At 38.8% G+C, this 22713-nt stretch overlaps 1 protein-coding gene across 2 annotated transcripts in view; it reads left to right on the top strand.

The window, feature by feature from the left end:
* The window catches only part of LOC124721435 (ATP-binding cassette sub-family G member 8), a 323750-nt gene that overhangs the window by 276489 nt on the left and 24548 nt on the right, over positions 1 to 22713 (top strand). For both annotated transcript variants that reach the window (XM_047246412.1, XM_047246413.1), the window contains 2 exons: positions 453 to 741; positions 6404 to 6521. In XM_047246412.1, the coding sequence (XP_047102368.1) occupies positions 453 to 741; positions 6404 to 6521 (407 nt within the window). The remainder of the gene's footprint in view (positions 1 to 452; positions 742 to 6403; positions 6522 to 22713) is intronic.

Raw genomic sequence — 22713 nt, 5'->3', positions numbered from 1 at the left:
ATCTGGCACAAATTTTTTTTACAGTAATCAGTTGTGCAGCTGCAGTCTAATCATGTTTGCAATTGTGAATATGTTTCTGTCTTACTGTAAAAGAGTTTATATAATGCATTTCTGATACATTACCTTATGTAGGAAGCTTTGTATGCCCTTCAAATCTCAAAAGTACCACTGTTCTGTAGAGCATGTAAGTTTCACTTAAATTTCTGTTCCTTTGGGTAGACCACATCAAACCCTCATGTATCCTATTGTATCATCATCTTCCCTCTATCTCTCAATTTTGTAGAAACACCCATTAATGTAACTATTCATAAGTGATGTAATTCAGTATGTAGAATTATTTCATTTACATATTTGTTAGTTCAGTTTGCAGATATATGGCAATGATGTAAACATAAAAGCATGGAATTTATTCTTTTTAGAGAGATATCAACAATAGTTTTTCATACTTTCAGGCGTGCACTAATATACACCCAGCCTTTGAGTCTGATTCACTGGTGCACACAGCTACTGGTTGCAGCTGTGATGTCAGTTATACTGGGAGCAATTTTCTTTGATCTTCCAAATACAGACCCTCAGCTAGTACTTGGTGACAGACAAGGATTTCACTATGCTGTTTCATGTGTTGCTATTTGGCCAGTACTTCTCCAGTTGTCACTCGGTAATGTGAGGCGGGAAAGATGGTCAGTGTACCGTGACATACGAGATCACTTGTACAGCAGGCTGATTTACATTGTGACAAAGGTTAGTTGTATTATCTTTTTGCTTAATATGAGAGTACTTTAGCCAATAATGTATGTTCATGACCATTCTCCTAATTAATTATTGAATTTCTAGATATAAGTGTATAGGGAGCTGTGCAATGAGTAGGGACATAAAAGTAATAGATCTTTATGGCATATAAATGATTGTTGTTGATACTAGTTGGGATTTTTCTAGAGCCAGACATGGGTAAGTTGAAGAATCTTGTATTTTACATAGTGATTCACACATATTACATATAGTATCTTGGAAAACTGAGTACTAAAACAAAATCTCAGCAGGCGTGAATCATGTGGCAACAACAATAATAATAAAAACATGGTTTTCCTAAAAGCCACAAATAAAAATGCACTTTTCCTAACACAACATCAAAGTTTCAGTAACAGGTTTTATCTAAATAACTAATGAGAAAACAGAGAAAGGGAAAAGGTAAAGAGTAAGTCATGCAGTTCTCTGGCTAACAAGAGATACTGTAATCAAACATTGACCTTTGGTGTATAATGCTGCATTCCCCAGGGTATTTTTGTTATGTCATTACAACTGCAAGAAAATGCATGTTACTTTCACCAGATGTGTGTCACTTTATTGAAGTAAAGCATCATCAGTAGTCTGTGTTAAAAGATATGTATAATTTGATTTTTTTTAGATCAAAAAACAGTTCATTAACAAAGTGTTGTGTTTTTATTTATTGTAATTTCTCCTTGGTTTTTTGCCTAAATCAAGAAATGCCACCTCTATCACATCTTTGGTTTCTTTCTTCATTATGCTCTGATAATTGTGGTCTAATTGTACACTGCTTTGCAGTACTATGCATTTTTTACATTTAACACAGGACAGTTTTATACTTCACTGTTCGCAGTTTATTTTTATATTTCTAAGTGTGTATTGTGTTTTGTAGTGGTGACAACATTGCCACTAGTTTTTCTTTGAGCTATATTTTTTTCTCTCTCTGTAGTTCATTACATGTGTGTTATTCTATTTAATTATGTTACTGTGTATTTAAATACTGTGTAAGACTAGTGAAAGAATAGTAATGAAGTTTTATTTTTTGTTTGCTTTTTTTGGTGAGTAGGTGGGGGAGGGAGAGGGAGAGGCAGAGATGAGTGGACATAGGTGCATAGTAGCAGTAAATTTGGGGGGAGGGGGGGGTGGGAGATGGTGAAGAATGGAAAAGGCCCTTTTGTTCACCTATTTTCAGGAACACTAGTCAACATTTTCATAAATCATACAAAAATTAATATTTGAGGACATAATAACAAAGAAAAGCTATAACATCGTCTATTGGTACAGATACATAGGTGACATAATATGCATGATATATGAACCTAAAAATAAAATACAAGTACTACACAAAGGAGTAAATACTATACACTGGTACATAAAGTTCATGATAGAATGTGAAAACACCTCAGTTCGAATCCTGGTGGTGGAAAAAACCATCTGTTAGCACATCTTTGATTTCTTTCTTCATTATGCACTGATAATTGTGGTCTAACTTTATGCTGCTTTGCAGAACTATGCATTTTTTACATCTAACACAGAAAGGGGAGGAGTGGTGGTGGCATAAAGTTTCTGATCACAAGGCCTTTTTGTGCCAGTGTTTTGGTTTAAATACAAACCTCTCTCCAGTGTCACATGAAGTGACATGTTGGATGGGGACATTGAGCCTGGCAGCCCCCTTGGTGCCATTCACAAGGAGTAGGCTAAGTGCCGACACCGGGTTTCACCCTCTCGCTTCTGTAATCATCATCACCATCATACAACACAAACATTATACTACAACCCCCCCCCCCCCTCCCACACACACACACACACACACACACACACACACACACACACACACACTGCCAACACACACACAATACATACATGTAGTATTACAAATGATGTAATGAAGCATGTTGTAAATAAATAACAAATAAACATACAACCTGCACAACCACAAAAAATGGCATACAATGACCTATCACAACAAATTCACACGTAAAACAGGTAATATATTCAAAATACAAGGCATAAACATTGCTTACAAAACAAACAACTCGATACAAAACCAGACAGATACCAAAAGTCTGGAATCTATCAGCTTAGGGCAGGACATTTGACACAAAATATAAAGAACATGTCAGAGCACTGAAATACGGTAAAACCGTTCAACATTTGCATACCATCTTAAACAGGAATACCGCAGACCAAATGCTATTGAAAAAGGTATCAACATTGTAAGAATCAGTAAAGACAGACACCTCCTCCCTTTCAAAGAAAATTTCCTTATACACAAAACATTAACACAAAATAAACAGTTACTCCATAACCAAATAAATATTGGAAACCAGATACTATAATTTTCCATCCTTCACCCTCTCTCACTCAACTCCTCCCCTCCCCCTCCCCCCCCCCCCCCCCCAACATCAACAAAATCTTTTCACATTTGGAGGAGAAAGTTGGTGTTTGAAATTTCATGAGAAGATCTTGCCACAATGAAAAACACCTTTGTTTTAATGATTTCTATGACACTCTCCCTCCTACTTCTCTATAATCCAAAACATGCTGCCCCTTTCTGAACTTTCTCAGTGTACTCCGTTAATCCTATATGGTAAGGATCCCATGCCACCCAGCAGTACCCCAAAAGAGGACGAACAAGTGTAGTGTAGGCAGTCCCTTTAGTAGATATGTTTCATCTTCTGAGTGTTCTGCCAATAAAAAGCACACTTTGATTTGCATTCCCCACAGCATTTTCTGTGTGTTCTTTGCAATTTAAGGTGTTTATAATTGTAATTCCCGGTTATTTAGTTGAATTTATATCACTTTGTGTCTTTGTCTTAGGTCCAGTACCAGCCACTGCTAATTGCTTTAGACTCTATAAAGCACTTCATTGCTATGTGACTGATGATTGTTGTTGCAAGATTGTGTAAAAAATAGTGTACAGTAAACTGTGTAAATACCATGCTTTACATGCTAGCAACAACACAGATTGTCTGCTTGTGAGGTATGTGAATTACTTCATGATGAACCTACGTTGGCCAAAAATGATATAATAGGTATTCAGCTAGATTTTTCCCCAGAACTTCCTGTTGTTAGACCTGCATACTGTGGATGAGTGTGAAAACTAAGTGGCTGCTAATGCCAGTGGATAAGGATTTTGACTTAGGGATGAGAAAGTTATTGATATGACAATTGCTCTTGAAGGATAAGGCATAACATTAAAATATACAATTCACTATCATGATTAAAATTAATTTGAAAATCCAGATGAGTTGTACATGTATCATAATTAGCTCTGACATGTGCTTCTTTTAACAGAAGATTAACTCACTATAAAATGAGATTATTCAAAAAATCCTGAATCAGTAAGCTATTTGAACTTCAGACTGTTCTCTCCCAAAATTAGCAAGAGTCCTAGTGCACCTCTTGTGCCTGTATTCCATCTAAAACCAAACTGCTCTTCAGCTGGATCTCCTCCATTACCTGTTCCAGGCTTTTATTAATGATACTTAACATCACTTTGGTTGCATGTGAAATGAGGCTAACTGTACTGTGCTCACTGCATTTCTTGGTTGCTTGTTTCTTTGGTATTGGAATCATTAGTATTGTCAGAAAGTCGTATACTTCATTACATGACCTCAGTATTTCTCTTACGCCCTCTTGGTTCAAACATTTTAATATTTCTCCTGGTTTTGTATCTGTACCTACTCGTTTCCCATTTTTCATTGCAGCTGTTGTGCTCTGTACTTTATCCATTATGATTGTTGATCCTTCCTCACCATCATTTACATTGTTTTGGATTCAAGTTACAGAGTTGTTAGTTTGTGATCTGTATAATATAGCTCTTTTAAATATTCTCCCCATCTCTGTACGATGTCCTTACAGTTTTTGTATACTATATTTTTCTCTTTACTGAGAATTTCCATACTAATACTTCCAGGTCTGCAGCTATCGAGCATGCATGGTGCAGTCATCTGCAAGTTGTTGCTCAGTTAGGCATCAACAATGCCTGGCACATGGGTTATGAGGCCATCCTCAGTTCATACAGGCAGCTGATGGAAGCAGCGAAGGCTGCTGCCGTCATGTGTGGGTTGCAAGCAGAGCTAGAAATTTGCAACATTGTTCCCTCAGTTGATCGGGGTCCTTTGGTTTGGAGCCAAGTGGAGGGTCTCAACAAAAGGATCTGTTGACTCTGTGACCATCTCGGCTGCAGATTTTTAGACCTGCATTATCAGTTGGGGATTTTTGGGACTCCCCTTGACAGGTCAGGGTGCACAACAGAAAGGAAGCAGTTAATCAGGTTGTATAGTACTTGTGGAGTGCATGTGAGGTTTTTTTAAGGCTAGGTGGTAGTTTAAGGTACTATGATGAACACTCAACAGTCGATATGCAGCAAGGGAAGTCAGAGGATGATCAGAGTAGAGACACTTCAACTGTCAAAATTTTGTCAGTAAATGGTCAATGTACTCATTATAGAGTACCCAAATTTACTGCTGTCCTGGAAAGTTCTCACACTCAAATTATTTTCAGGACCAAGAGCTGGCTGAAACACAATGTGGATTGCTCTGAGATATTTGGCGAGTCATGGAACGTGTATTGGAAAAACAGATTAAAGGCCATAGGAGGGGGAGTTTTCATTGTAGTTGACAAAAATATTGTCTCTTTTGAGGTCGAAGATGAATGTGACAGTGAAATTATCTGGTTTTGTATAACAGGTCTAGGTAAAATGAAGCTAATTGTTGGATGTTTTTACCAGCCCCCCAATTCTGCTGTGATAGTTCTAGAGTAATTCAAAGAAAGTCCACAGTCTATAGTGCATAAATACCCAAATCATACAATACTAGCTGGAGGTGACTTTAACCTACCAAATATACACTGGAATGTCCATTATGGGGGGCACAGGCAGACAGTTGTGCAAAATAATTTTGAAAATTACTGTACAATACTGAAATTCAGTATTTTTGATGGTGTGCGGGAACAATAAATACAGAGCAAAAATTACAACTATGACTGGTGATTCCATAGTTGGATAATTTGTAATATCAAAACACTTAATTTTTTCCACATCTCTTACACGAGTTTTGCTGCTGTCAAGGCGCAAGGCTTATAATCACTTGTAAATGGCCACATTTCAGTCTGTTGACTCAAAGATCAATGAAGACATAATGCTGGTCTCACCATAATCCACATTATTTCTTGCCTCTGTACCATCATTGGCTCCATTTCATCACAAGTACTTTTTCAGGGTCTGCAAACACTCGAGTTGGATGACACAGGTTCTCATACATATTTGCAGTGTGTGTATCATGCTGAGTATCAAGAAGATATAACTCATTCAGCCAACTCACAAGTACCAGCATTCTATACTTTCATGAACAATGTTGTAATGTGATTGAGTCCTGCTTGACTTCGTGCTCAGTCCAAATTTCAGGCAACTTTTTGTGCTGTATAAATTACATTTTTAAATTGTAAATCAGTGCTATTATATTAATATAACCATTTGTCCTGAATATTGTTGTGTGTGTGTGTTTGTGTGTGTGTGTGTGTTTTAGTGAATCTGGTATGTACAGCCTTAACTGAAATTTGTTATTATTTTTGTTTAATTCTGTTTAAAAATGTATTCTGAAAGCATTAATGTGTTTTTGTTGGTTTTTGGCAGTTCATTTACAACATTCCCGCTTCAGCATGTGTGTGGCTTGCGTACCTAATTCCAGCATACTTACTGAGTGGCCTACAGGATCAGACATATGAAACACCTACCCTTTACATTTATTTAGGTAAGTTGAAACACACTTCACTCAATACTGGTTACCAATTAAGATAACATACAGCAGGGGCAGCTCACGGTTTCCATACTGGGGAAGGCTGCGACATTTACATATCGGAACTAACCTACACCTCGGTCTATGCTGCAAATCAGTCTGTGAATCTGTCTGTCTGCTGTCTGTCTGACTGTCTGTTTCAGGTGTGGGAGTGACACTATCATGCACTAGCAATATTCATTTCATCTTTTTTCCATTTCATAATTGACTACTAGAATAATACAAAAAGTTAACGTCAAGATAAAATCTATAGGTAGCATATTTATCTGACAATGTCACTTTTCTCGACACTTTATTACACCAAATCATACTAGAAGATGCATTTTGGAGAGACCCTTAATGCTGTGCATGTTAGCACCACTGCATGCTTAATGGTTTTCAGCTTTTCAGTTCTAAACTTGAGATATTAAATGTTTTGTGTGTGTTCAGTGCAGAGCTCAAGGAAGCAGTGATGTCTTGTACTGTTATGGTGATTTTTGGATGAATAAATAAGTACTGATTTGCCATCAAATCAGACAATGACATAGAAAATGCTCTTGCAATTTGTGCACCCATATTCTCTAGCATATCCACTTAATGGAATATAGTCACTGCTGAGAGAGAGAGAGAGAGAGAGAGAGAATTCTGTTAAAGTAACAAGAAAGTCCCAGAATTTTTTACAAAGTGCAAAGGTGAATCAAAAAACTCACTAGGAAGCGGTACATGAACCCATGACATTTGATACTACAAGTCCACATCTCTGTCCACTACAATACCATACACTGGGGTGACAAAAGTAATGTGTCAGCAATATGCACATACACAGATGGTGGTAGTATCATGTACATGAGGTTTAAAATGGCACTGCATTGTCAGAGTCATCATTTGTACCCAGGTGAATCATGTGGAAAGGTTTTCAGCATGATTATGGCTACATGATGGGAATTAACAGACCTTGGATGTGGAATAGTGGATGGAGCTATATGCATGAGACATTTCACTTCAGAAATTGTTAGAGAATTCAATATTCAGAGATCCACAGTGTGAAGAATGTGCCTAGAACACCAAATTTCAAGCAGTACCTCTCACCACAGACAATGCAGTGGCAGATTCCCTTCACTTAATGACCAAAAGCAGTGACATGTGCGTAGGATTGTCAGCGCTAACAGGCTAACAGATAAGCAACAATGTGTGAAATAACAACAGAAATCAATGTGGGAGTTATGACGAATGAATCCATTAGCTCATTGCAGCAAAATTTGGCATTAACGGGCACTTGCAGCAGACGAATGATACGAAGGCCTTTGCCAACAGCACAACATCACCTACAGTGCCTCTCCTGGGCTTGTGACCGTATCGGTTGGACCCCAGATGACTGGAAAACGAAAATGGTTATGCAGACCATTTGCAGCCATTTATGGACTTAATGTTCCCAAATAATGATACAATTTTTATGGATGACAATGTGCCATGCCACCAGGCCACAGTTGTTTGCAACTGGTTTGAAGAAAATTCTGGACAATTTTGAGCGAATGATTTGGGTACCCAGATTGTTCGACACGAATCATATCAAACATTTGTGGAACATAATCAAGAGGTCGTGGAACATAATCAAGAGGTCAGTTCATGGACAATATCCTGCACCAGCAACACTTTCAGAGTCCGCCCCAGTAGCTGAGTGGTCAGCGTGACGGATTGCCGTCCTCTGGGCCCGGGTTCGATTCCCGGCTGGGTCGGAGATTTTCTCCGCTCAGGGACTGGGTGTTGTGTTGTGTTCATCATCATTTCCTCCCCATCCGGCGTGCAGGTCGCCCAATGTGGCGCCGAATGTAATAAGACCTGCGATATGGCGGCCGGACCTGCCCCGCGAGGGGCCTCCCGGTCAATGACGCCAAACGCTCATTTCCATTTTTCAACACTTTCAGAATTACAGATGGCTATAGAGGCAGCATGGCTCTGTATTTCTGGAGGGACTTCCAATGACTTGTTGAGTCCATGTCATGTCGAGTCCATGCCACGTCGAGTTGCTGCACTACACTGGAGGAGGTATCCCTTGACTTGGCACCTCAGAGTGATTTCAGTGACCGAAATACCTAGCATCTCCAACAAACTAATGTCACCAGGCAAACTATTAGTTGCCCCCTTAAAAGAGGACACTGGACAAATTTGAGCACTGTAGTTGGTGTGGAATTCATAAAAAAAATGGCTCTGAGCACTATGGGACTTAACTTCTGAGGTCATCAGTCGCCTAGAACTTAGAACTACTTAAACCTAACTAACCTAAGGACATCACACACTGGTCGCGCAGTTCCAGACTGTAGCACCTAGAACCGCTCGGCCACCCCGGCTGGCGTGGAATTCGTACCAGGCGATGATGTGACCCATCCCTGCTGACATAAGTCATGGCGGCATAGTGATGTGTGTGTATTTTGTATGGAATCATCGCAATCAGATGGGTCGATTTGGAGACATGACAGAATGATGGAAAGGAGCTGTCACATTTAGATGTGTCTGTGGCAGTACCATGAATGAAGGCATCCAATTTGTTGGTATATGAACACTGACTGTCCACCATGTCTGCAAGCAGTAGTATTCCACTTGCATCCATGTAATAAGGTGAAAGAATAGTTGTTGCAAAAAGGCAGGACCAGAGGAAGATGCCTTGTCAGTGAAATTCAATTTTAAATCTGACAGGAACTGCAGCACATAAAGCTGCACATCTACAATGGGCCAGACAACATAGAAACTGGCTGTATGTAGTGAGCTCATGTGAGTCTCTGTTATGCATTTTTAAAGTAACGAAAGGTACCAAGTGCACTAACAACCCAGTGAGAAATTTAAACTGCTATGTGTGGAGGGGGTAGTTTAGATCTGTGGTGATTCGTTGTTTTTTTTGGGTGTTAGTAATATCATGACTTGGATCTACTCATCCAGGATGCTGGAAATATGAACCAGAATGCTTATTTTGATCTTTTTTGGTGACAAAGTTTTAGAACCAAGTATGCTGTCCTGGACAGTGAGTATTAATCAGACACAAGGGTGTCATATGAGTGCTGCATGAAAATGTGATTGGACCATTCTTATTCTCTACATACATAATTGATCTGATAGACAGGATGATCAGCAATCTGCAGCTGTTTCTACATCTACATCTACATACATACTCCTCAAGCCACCACACAGTGTGTGGTGGTAGGTACACTGTAACACTACTAGTTGATTCCTTTCCTGTTCCACTCACAGATAGAGCAAGGGAAAAGTGACTGTGTATATGCGTCTGTATGAGCCCTAATTTCTCATATCTTATCTTTGTGGTCACTATGCGAAATGTATGTTGGCAGCAGTAGGATTGTTCTGCAGTCAGCTCCAAATGACGGTTTTCTAAACTTCCTCTGTAGTGTCCTTCAAAATGAATGTCTTCTTCCCCCCCAAGGATTCCCACTTGAGCTGCCAAAGCATATCCGTAACACTTTCATGCTGATTGACCCTACCAGTAACAAATCTAGCAGCTCGCCTCTGAACTACTTCAGTGTTTTCATTCAATCTGACCTGGTGTGGATCCCACACACTCAAGCAGTACTCAAGAATAGGTTGCACTAGCATCCTGCATGCAGTCTCCTTTACAGATGATCCACAGTTTCCTAAAATTCTCCCAATAAACCAAAGTAAACCATTCTTCTTCCCTACAACAATTCTCACATGCTCACTCCATTTCATATTGCTTCACAACGTTATGCCCAGATATTTAAATGACGTGTGATTGTGTCAAGCAGGATAGTACTAATGCTGTATCTGAACATTAAGGGTTTGCTTGTCTTACTCACTTGTATTAACTTACATTTTTCTACATTTAGAGCCAGCTGCTGATCATCACACCAACTAGAAATTTTGTCTAGGTCATCTTGTATCATCCTACAGTCACTAATCTTCAACACCTTCCTGTACTCCACAGCATCTTTAGTGAACAACAGCAGATTGCTGCCCATCCTGCCCGCCAGATCATTTATGTATATAGAAAAAATATCAACTGTCCTATCACACTTCCCTGGGGCATCCCTGATGTCACTCCTGTTCCTGATGAACACTCACTGTTGAGGAGAACATACTAGGTTCTGTTACTTAAGAAGTCTTTGAGCCTATTCCGTATGATCATACCGTCATTAACAGTCTGAAGTGGGGTACCATGTTGAATGGTTTTTGGAAATCTAGCAGTAGTATGGAATCTGTCTGTTGCCCTTCATCCATAGTTTACAGTATATCCTGTGAGAAAGTAGCAAGCTGGGTTTTGCACAAGCAATACTTTCTAAAGCCATGCTAATTTGTGGACATGAGCTTTTCAGTCTCTAGGAAATTTGTTATATTAGAACCCAGAAAATGCTCTAGAATTCTTGAGCAAACCAACGTTAAGGATATTGGTCTGTAATTTTGTGGGTCTGTTGTTTTACCCTTCTTATATACAGGACTCACCTGCGCTTTTTACCAATTGCTTGGCTCTTTGTGCTGGTGGAGAGATTTGTGATAAATGCAAACTCAGTAAGGAGCCAATGACGTAGAGTACTCTTTGTAAAACCAAATTTGGATTCCATCCAGTCCTGGTGACTTATTTATTTTCAATTCTTTCAGTTGTTTCTCTATGCCAGGGATGCTTATTACTATATCATCCATACAGGACTCTGTGCAATGGTCAAATGGTAGTACGTTTGTACAATCCTCTTGTGTGAATGATTTCCACGATAGACATGGAATTTAAAACTTTGGCCTTCCTTTTGCTATCTTCTGCTGCCAAACCAGACTGATCAATGAGTGACTGCATGGAAGCCTTAGACCTGTTTAGTGACTTTACATAGTACCAGAATCTTTTCAGGTTAACTGACAGATCTTTAGGCGAGGTATGACAGTGGAAGCTGTTGTATGCTTCATGCATAGATCTTTTCACAGACGTGTGAATCTCCACTAATCTTTGACTGTCATCATTTGCGTGTCCTCTAGTGAACCAAGAGTTCAACAGCCTTTGCTTCATCAACATTTTCGGAATTTATTATTAAATGATAGTGAATCTTTACCATCCTTAATTCACTTACAAGGCACATACTTGTCCAGAGCACAATTTACAATCTGTTTAAACTTTGCCCATAATTCCTCTATGTCCATCATTCTAGAACTAAATGGTTGCAGTTCATATTTACCAGATATAGACTGGGAGACTTAAACGTTTATAACAGGTGGCAGGGACAAAGAATCCAGTGAAATTTTTTTAAGTGCATTATCTGTTATGCAGTTAAACAGTTATGTTTGCAGTTAAACAGAGAACCGACTCATGGCGATAACATATTAGACCTTCTGGTGACAAACAGACCCGAACTATTTGAAACAGTTAACACAGAACAGGGAATCAGCGATCATAAAGTGGTTACAGTACCGGTGATTTCAGCCATAAACAGAAATATTAAAAAAGGTAGGAAGATTTTTCTGTTTAGCAAAAGTGACAAAAAGCAGATTTCAGAGTACTTGATGGCTCAATACAAAAGTTTTATCTCAAGCACAGATAGTGTTGAGGATCAGTGGACAAAGTTCACAACCAATGTACAATATGCATTAGATGAGTATGTGCCAAGCAAGATTGTAAGAGATGGAAAAGAGCCACCGTGGTGCAACAATCGAGTTAGAAAACTGCTACGGAAGCAAAGGGAACTTCACAGCAAACATAAACATGGCTCTGAGCACTATGAAACTTAACATCTATGGTCATCAGTCCAAACTTAAACATAGCCAAAGCCTTGCAGACAAGCAAAAATTACACAAAGCGAAATGTAGTGTGAGGAGGGCTATGCGAGAGGCGTTCAACAAGTTCTATGTACTGACTTGGCAGAAAATCGTAAGAAATTTTGGTCTTATGTCAAAGCGATAGGTGGATCAAAACAAAATGTCCAGACACCCTGTGACCAAAATGGTACTGAAACAGAGGATGACAGACTAAAAGGCCGAAATACTAAATGTCTTTTTCCAAAGCTGTTTCACAAAGGAAGACTGCACTGTAGTTCCTTCTCTAGATTGTCGAACAGATGACAGAATGGTTCATATCGAAATAGATGACAGAGGGATAGAAAAACAATTAAAATTGCTCAAAAGAGGAAAGGCCGCTGGACCTCATAGGATACCAGTTCGATTTTACACAGAGTAAGCGAAGGAACTTGCACCCTTCTTGCAGCAGTGTACCGTAGGTCTCTAGAAGAGCGTAGCGTTCCAAAAGATTGGAAAAGGGCACAGGTCATCCCCATTTTCAAGAAGGGACGACAAACAGATTTGCAGAACTATAGACCTATGTCTCTAACGTCGATCAGTTGTAGAATTTTGGAATACGTATTGTGTTCAAGTATAATGACTTTTCTGGAGACTAGAAATCTACTCTGTAGGAATCAGCATGGGTTTCAAAAAAGACGATCATGTGAAACCCAGCTCGTGCTATTTGTCCACGAGACTCAGAGAACCACAGACATGGGTTCCCAGTTAGATGCCATGTTTCTTGACTTCCGTAAGGTGTTTGATACAGTTCCCCACAGTCATTTAATGAACAAAGTAAGAGCATATGGACTATCAGACCAATTGTGTGATTGGATTGAAGAGTACCTAGATAACAGAACGCAGCATGTCATTCTCAATGGAGAGAAGTCTTCCGAAGTAAGAGTGATTTCAAGAGTGCAGCAGGGGAGTGTCATAGGACCGTTGCTATTCACAATATACATAAATGATCTTGTGGATGACATCGGAAGTTCACTTAGGCTTTTCGCGGATGATGCTGTGGTATATCGAGAGATTGTAACAATGGAAAATTGTACTGAAATGCAGGAGGATCTGCAGCGAATTGACGCATGGTGCAGGGAATGGCAATTGAATCTCAATGTAGACAAGTGTAATGTGCTGCGAATACATAGAAAGAAAGATCCCTTATCATTTAGCTACAATATAGCAGGTCAGCAACTGGAAGCAGTTAATTCCATAAATTATCTGGGAGTAGGCAGTGCGCTTTGTTATAGGATCATTTAATAATCACGAAAGCATTACAGAGATGATAGATAAACTCCAGTGGAAGACTCTGCAAGAGAGACGATCAGTAGCTTGGTACGGGCTTTTGTTGAAGTTTCTAGTTCACCGAGGAGTCAAGCAGTATATTGGTCCCTCCTACGTATATCTCACAAAGAGACCATGAGTATAAAATCAGAGAGATTAGAGCCCGTACAGGGGCATACTGACAATCTTTCTTTCCACGAACAGTACGAGACTGGAATAGAAGGGAGAACCGATAGAGGTACTCAAGGTACCCTCTGCCACACACCGTCAGGTGGCTTGCGGAGTATGGATGTAGATGTAGATGTAGATGTAGATGTAGATTGTCTAAGTGAGATGCTAACAACTGTTTATCTGCTGTTTCTCAGCAGAAACACACTCCTAGCCCCCTTGATTGATTTATTAATTTTCATAACCATAGTCACTATGATGACAACATGATCATTAATCCCTGTCTCAGTACTGGTGCTATCCATAAAATCTGGCCTGTTTGTAGCAATAAGGTTAAAGGTATTTCCATTGTGTGTCGGGTGCCAAACTAGCTGCTAAAGACAGTTTTCAGAAAACATGCTCAAAAGTACTTCACAAGACTGTCCATTTGTACCCCCTGCAATGAATCCATATGTGTCCCAGTATAGACTCAGTAGGTTAAAATCACCGCCAACTAGTATCGCATGATTTGCGTATTTATATACAACTGACCATAGACTTTCTCTGAATGTTGCTGATGATGCTGTGGTATATGGGAAATTGTCATCATTGAGTGACTGTAGGTGAATACAAGACGACTTAGACAAGATTTCTAGTTGGTTTGATGAATGGCAGCTAACTGTGAATGTGGAAAAATATAAGTTAATACAGCTGAGTAGGAAAAACAATCAATAGTGTTCAAAAGCAGCATTGGTAGTGTGCTGCTTGACACACTCACATTGACAGGTGTAAATGTTGAAAAGCAACATGAAATGGAATGAGCATGTAAGGATTGTAGTAACGAAGGTGAATGGTGGACTTAAGGTGTGTTGTGTGAATTTTAGAGAAGTGTGGTTCATCTGTGAAAGAGTCAACGTATAGAAGACTAGTTCTCAAGTTGTTGGAATCCCCACCTGATTGAAATGAAGGATGACATTGAAGCAGTTGAGAAATGTGCTGCTAGATGTGTTACTGGTAGGTTCGATCATCATGCGAGTGTTACAGAGATTCTTCATGGACTCAAATGGAAATCCCTGGAGGGAAGATAAAGCTTTCTATTTTTGGGACACTATTGAGAAAATTTAGAGAACTGGCATTTGAAACTGGCTGCAGGATGATTCTATTGCCACTAATGTACATTTTGGGTAAGGACCATGAAGATAAGACAAAGAGAAATTAGGGCTCATACAGAGGCATATAAATAGTCATTTTTCCCTCACTTTATTTGTGAGTGGAACATGAAAGGAAATGGCTAGTAGTGGTATGAGGTACCCTATGCCATGTCTGTACAGTGGCATGTGCATTATGTATGTAAACGTGGATGTAGATCTGCATGATGAATATACTGTGGAGACCCCCATCTTCCAAGATGACAAGAGCCATGGTCATAGAACTGCACACAATTATTCTTGTTTTGACAAATGCTCAAGCACCCTATTGCACCTCAACAGGCCTACTAAATCATCCCTTCTTAATTCCACAAAAAAATTTCTACGACTATTTGGAAGAGCGGGTGAAGTGCAGAAATCAACATTCTTGCATTTTTTGTAGTTCTATGGGCTTCATTATCAGCTTCAGCTGGTTATGGCTCACCTGAAGTAACTTATTGACTCTCTTCCTTGCCGAATTGAAGCCATTGTGAAGGCTGGAGGCAGTGTTAGCATGGTATTACTGTGCTGCTTCTTAGGGGTACCTGATTTTTTATCCAATGTACATGTCTCCATAGAATCTGAAACTGAGTCTCAAATATGACCTAGTAAATTCCAGTATTCCGTTAGTTAATAAGTCCCAAAATGTTTCAGAAATTACAAATCTTAAATGATAAATAATTACTCAAGGTGGGAATCAAACTGATGACCTGTAGGTTGACAAACAGTGACCATAACTGTTACACCACAGTGAGTGTGTACATAGCACAGTGATATCATTAAGTACATTCAGAACATGTTTTTCATCAGTTTCTTTGTGGCCATTCCATAAATATTATAAGAAAGCAAATTTTTCTCAGTACACAGTGCACATAATTATTTTTCTATTGTCATTCCTGGAGACCAGATTAGTAAATTAACTTATTTCATTGTTTCCACAGTGTTATAAAAATCCATGTTATGTTCATTCCTTGACTTAGGATTGACAGTTTATTTGTTTTTCACCAAACCATTAATGTAGTTACTCTTAAATTATTTTCTTGTTGCCAAATCTTTATCCCTTTCACCTTCTCTTTTTCTCATTCTTCCCACTTGTCTCTTGTATTTCATTATTCATATTTTCCCCTTCTACCCATTGATTGTGCTTTGTCATCTGAGACAATGATTTCTCTTTTCCCTGTCATCTTACTGTCCACTGTCCTAGTTTTCAGTTGTCTTCTATACTAGTAATATTTTCTTAACTTTATGTAAATCCTACTGCAGTTCATTGTTTGATTTCTGTCCTTGATTGCTTGCTTGCTTGCTCCATATACTCCTCTAGAGCCTGAGCAATGTGATTTTTTAAAATCCTGTATTCTGCAGCATTAAAAAGTTCCCATTCATTTAGGTTCATTTTGTAGGAACTATGTTGTAACACACATACAATTCCAGAACTCAAAAGCACTGCAGGTGTGCAGCATTATACTAAGAATAATGAAGTGCTAAGCATTGACAGAAAATACAGTTTTGAATAAGGTTCTGTCATGAAGTAGAAGAAACACTGACAATGGACAGGGAAATAGAAAGAACAATAAGTTGTTTAGCTTTTGACCTGTTCTGAAAGCTAATCAGTTTATAATCTATCCTACATGCCTGTCAACTGCTCTGTGCCTCTTCAATTATGCACAAAAGTTTAATTATTCATTCATCCATTCATCCATCAATCCATCATGTTGTGTGGCTGTCATCATAAGGGAATACCTTCAAGGATATAGAATGAATCAAGGGGTACATTACCAAAGTGATGCAGCTGTAAGGAACTGCAGTAACAATTAACTGTCATTAAGCTGCTATACGCTTATTTGTTCTTACTCAAGCTAAATTTACAGTATAGATTTTATCATAAATGCTGCTACTTTGGAAGAGAGATGCTGATACTTTGGAAGGAAGCACTTGCTTCCTCAAGTTACAGTAAAGAGCTGTTATTTATCTCATACAGCTGCTAGTGTAATACCTACAAGACCACATAGATATTTATCATGATCTGTTATTTATGATCAATAACATCAGACGCCTTTTTATTATGAACAGCACTATTTGTCATTACATAGTAAGAATCATTAATCCTTAAACCTAGAGCTTCAGATGATTTTCAAGAGGGGCTAAAAAGATAATTTTCTTCTAAGTTGATAGAGATTAGCAATTTCTTGCTTTATATCAGATGAGGATTTTTTATAAACTTTTTCACCAAAATACAGAACCCAACTGTGAACCATGTAAAAGGAGGTGAAGTCTACACAGAAATTATTTTTAAACCCCATATTGTGGTTGCATAACACACTGTTCGAGTTGGGCTGACTTACATTATTAACAACAAATACCATTAAGGAGTAAATGCATTGGAAAGTGAGGGAAAATTCCAAGATCTTGAGGGAGACCACTGCAAAATGTGTGCACCACTGGCAATAAAAATTGCAACACCTCGAAGACAGTTATGACCATCAATTTGGTATTAAGTGTGCTACATGCTCAAATAGATAAACAATTAGCATTTCAGTGCAGCCACACAAAGTAGGCATGAGTAATGCCACCTACATTCCATATGTAAGGATAACTTAGATAACAGTTTCTCATTCAGAGATCATGTTTGAGTGTTGGTAATTTGTGAGGAGACAGTTTTATGCCTCAACCTAGAAGGAGAAATGTCTACCAGCAGATGTCAGAATTCTACCGTGGCGGGACTGTGGCCTGCTGAGACTACGGTTTATTATTCCGTGATACTGCTGCTCACATTGTGCAGGATCATAAGACTGTCACGAGAATATGGAATCTGTGGTTTCAGGAAGGTCATACTTAATCCCCTGCAGAACATCAGCAATCTCATCTTATTAGCACCAGAGGAGACAGACGTACTGTTCACTTGGCCGTTGAAAACAGTGGAGCCACATTACCTACCTTATTTCTGGAAATGGACATGTTTGCCACAAGACGAATATCCACACGAACAGTGGGAAGTGCTCTGGAGCATTATGGACTGTCACCATGGTTACCAGTGTTGCAGCATCCCATGACACTGCAGCAGAGAGAAGCAGGTCAATAGTGGTGCACCCTAAAACAACATTGGACGTAGGACTGGTATTGTGTTACCTTTCTGGACAAGTCTGTCATACACATACAGCATCACAAAGTTTCTATCCATGTATGGAGAATCCAAGAAGAACAAACACTGTGAGATTTGATTCTTTGTTGTCTTACAGGCACAGCAACCATTGAAAACTTCTGGTCATGGGTTGCCAAGAGAACAGCATGCCACCACTTGCCCGCCACTCTGACTCATGAACTCTGGCGTAGATGAGAAATGGCACGGAATGATGGTCCTGTGTCTCTGTCATCCAAAACCAGACACAGTGACCAGCTGGCAGCTCTGTGTACTACATGTTGCGCCCTGTATACCCCCAAATCCCTAACAAGTATAATCATGTATTCTTCCTTATATACTGGATACACAACATAAGTAAAATGTCATTATTTTATGTACTTCCAGGTGTTGCATTTCTAATGTTCAGCAGTATTATTATTGTTAACCCTTACTGAATGAATACTTTCTTTACGTAAGCTGTCTCACCATAGAAAATAATTTTGTAAGCCAACAGGGCATGAAAATTTGCAAAATGAATGAGCTGCATTGGAAACTTTTGATTACTTCATTTACGTGTTAACTTCATTTTATTTTTCTTTGTTATTGGAACTCCCAAATTTAACAATACTTCTTCATTTGTTCATTGAGTGTATCACCATTAATGTTTATTGCTGGTACCAGCAAGTAATTTCGGTTTGTTCAAAACTGAAAAGTCTGAGTCTTTTTTGTTTCTTGTGAATCAGTTGTATATATGTTCAAATATTGCCTGGGCCATGTGTGATACAGTTTGCACTACACCCTCAATTAGTATGGGAAAATGAGAAAATAAAAATTACCTTTCCTTAACCTATCTTGTAAGATAAGTTGTAAGGTCAATATTGCCTCATGTGTTCCTGCATTTAACATTAACCAAATTTGCCATTTGCTTGATAGAACATGATAATAATATTAAAGAGTAAAAATGCTTCCTAATCTCCTGCAGAATGTTAGGGAGTTTTTTCCTTTTTAATATTCCAGCATTTATATATTTATATGGAATGTAAACTTATCTTCCCCTTGGTTGGTTTCTACCAATTCTTCTGTAACTACTTTGTGTAAATGTTTTGCAACTGTCACTTGTTAAGTGTCAGAAACAGTGGTCATGTGTATGTGAGTTGTACTTGTTTGTGTGTGTGTGTGTGTGTGTGTGTGTGTGTAATTTTTGTCTACCTCAGAAGAATGCCTTTTGGCTAACAGCTCACATGTTTAGCAGTCTTTTTGTCATGCCTGTCTCCAACTCATCTCCTCTATATGGTGAGTAGCAATCTATCCTTTTCATAAAATGCTATTTATTAAACTGATAGTGTGGGAATATTCACACCTGTCAGCACCTGCTTTCTTTGGAACTGGAATTATTACACCGTTCTTGAAGTAAGACAGTATTTTACCTGCCTTATATCTTGCAAATTAGGTGAAATAGTTCTGTCATGGCTGGCTCTTCCAAGGATTTCAACAATTCTGATGGAATGTCATCTACTGCAGGGCCTTGCTTTGACCTAGATCTTTCAGTGCTCTGCCAATTTATTTCCACAGATCATATCTCCCAACTCATCTTCATCTACTTTCTCTTCCCTTTCTATAATGATGTCTTCAAGCTAATTTCCCTTGTAGAGCCCCTCTATATATTCCTTAACACTTTTCTGCTTTGCTTAGCAGTGTCTTGCCATCTGAGCTCTTGATATTCTTACAGTTGCTTCTCTTTTCTCCAGAATCTCTTTAATCTTTCTGTAGGGGCTATCTACCTTTCCTCCTTATACATGGTTCTACAGCCTTGTATTTGCTCTCTAGCCATTCATGTTTAGCCATTTTTCACTTTCTATCAGTCTCATTTTTTATACTTCTGTAGTCCATTTCAACAGCTTTATTTGCCCTATTTTTATATTCTCTGCTTTCATCAATTAAATTCATTAATGATCCTGTGCTGCCTTCACTATGTCATCTCTCAAAACTGTTCATTTGTCTTCTACTGTATTCCTTTCTCTCATTACACTCAAACATTATGTAATACTCACTCTAAAACTCTTAATAATCTCTGGTTCTTTCAGCTTATCCATCTCCCGTCTCCTTAATTTCCTTAATTAACCAATAAATTATGGTCAGAGTTTACATCTGCCCTTGGGAATGTCTTACTCTTGAAAATTTTGTTTCAATATCTCTGCCTTACCACTATCATACCACTATATAAGAAGTCTCAAAGCTTCCAGTGTCTCCAAGCATCTTCAAAGAGTACAACCTTCTCACATGGTTCTTAAACCAGGCGTTAGTGAGATTAAATTATCTTTGTGCAAAATTCTACCACTCAAAATCCTTTTTCATTCTTTTCATCACAATCTGTATTTTTCTGTTATTTTTCCATCACTTCCTTCTCCTACTGTTGAATTCCAGTCCACCATCACAGTTATATATTCCTCTCCTTTAACCATCTAAATAATTTCTTTTATCTCTTCATACATTCTTTCAATTTCTTCATCATTTGTGGAGCTGGTTGGCTTATAAACTTGAACTGCTGGGTAGGTGTTGGCATCATGTCCATTTTGGCTATGATAAATCATTCATTTGTTCATAGTAACCTACCTGCATTCCTATTTTGTTATTTATTATTAGACCTATTTCTACATTAATCCTATTTGAGTCTGTATTTACAACCCTGTACTGACCTGACCAGAAGTCCTGTTTTTCCTGCCTCTACACTTCATCAATCCCACTATATCCAACTTCAATCTATCCATTTCTCTTTTTAAATCTCTAACCTCCCTACCCGATTAAGTGATCTAACATTCTATGCTCCAACCTATAGAATGACAGTTTTGCTTTTCCTGAAGATGATACCCTCCTGAGTAATCCTCGCCCAGAGATCTGAATGGGGCACTATTTTACCTCCAGAATATTTTACTAACAAGGGAACCTCCCCATCGCACTCCCCTCAGATTTAGTTATAACTTGGCACAGTGGATAGGCCTTGATAAACTGAACACAGATCAGTTGAGAAAACAGGAAGAAGTTGTGTGGAACTGTGAAAAAATAAGCAAAATATACAAACTGGTCATCAGTCGTGGGCACATAGGCAACATGAAGGAGAACATGAGCTCAGGAGCGCCGTGGTCCCGTGGTAGAGTGAGCAGCTGCAGAAGGAGAGATCCTTGGTTCAAGTCTTCCCACGAGCGAAAATTTTACTTTCTTTATTTTTGCATAGTTATTATCTGTCCGTTCGTTCATTGACGTCTCTGTTCACTGTAATAAGTTTAGTGTCTGTGTTTTGCGACCGCATCGCAAAACCGTGCGATTAGTAGACGAAAGGACGTGCCTCTCCAATCGGAACCGAAAACATTTGATCGCAAGGTCATAGGTTAACCGATTCCTCCACAGGAAAACACATCTGATATATTCTATGCGACACTGGTGACGGCATGTGCGTCATATGACAGGAATATGTTGTCGACCCACCTAACTTGTACACTTGGCGAATGGGTAAAAAGATTCTTCTACCTTGCCCGATTTAGGTTTTCTTGTGGATGTGATAATCACTCCCAAAAAAGTGCTGAAAACATAAGAGTATGTCACATAAACTGAAAATAAAAAATTAAAGTTTTCACTCGATGGAGGATTTGAACCAAGGACCCTTCGTTCCGCAGCTGCTCACGTTACCACAAGACCACGGCGCTGCTGCGGTCCCAGTGTCCTTAATGTTACCTGTCTTTTCATGAACTACTCAGTTTGTATATTTTGCTTATTTTTTCACAGTTCCACACAACTTCTTCCTGTTTTCTCAATTGATCTGTGTTCAGTTTTTCAAGGCCTATCCACTGTGCCAACTTATAACTAAATCTGAGGGGGGTGCGATGAGGAGGTTCCCTTGTAAGGAGGATGCCATAATCATTTAACCTTAAGAAAAGTTGCATGCCTGGTGGAAAAATAATGGCTGTAGTGTCCCCTTGCTTTCAGTCATTCACAGTACCAGCAGCACAAGTCCACGTTAGCTAACATTGCGAGGCCAGATCAGTCACTCATCCAGACTGTTGCCCCTGCATCTACTGAAAAGGCTGCTGCCTCTTCAGGAACCACATGTTTTTCCTGGCGTCTCCACAAATAGGGTGCACCTATGATTCAGGTGTTTGTATTGTTGAGGAACTCATACCACACAACCTTGGCAAGGTCCATGGCTCATGAGGGGAAGTGCAGATGTAACATGGCAAATTCATGTCAGTTCTATGAAATGCACAAATAACATGCGATTGACATAAATGTGCTCAGAAATATACTGATAAACATCCTTAAATCTAATTGTAAATATTGCACACAGATGTCGTTCATGACTTTCCCTGTTTCTGCAGTGCGAAGTTTTGTGCATAAATAACAAATATGTGAATACCCTAACTTTCTTATGCATGTAATTATACATGTTCAAGCAGAAAATGTTAAAAAACTTATCACAAGGAAAAATGTAACCTAGGTATCAATGACTGTGCAAGAGCCAACCACTGTGTAATTAACTTACCCTAGTTATATATTTTTAAAAATAGTTTCTTCATTAATTTTTGTATTTACATTTATAATTAACTGCCCATTCTCTATCACAGTTGATCAATTTTGATGAAACGTGTCTCAGCAT

The sequence above is a fragment of the Schistocerca piceifrons genome, chromosome X (genome assembly GCF_021461385.2).
Source record: "Schistocerca piceifrons isolate TAMUIC-IGC-003096 chromosome X, iqSchPice1.1, whole genome shotgun sequence".
Taxonomy (NCBI): domain Eukaryota; kingdom Metazoa; phylum Arthropoda; class Insecta; order Orthoptera; family Acrididae; genus Schistocerca; species Schistocerca piceifrons.
Note: the sequence above shows the minus strand (reverse complement) of the source record. Positions and strands in the feature narration are given on the sequence as shown.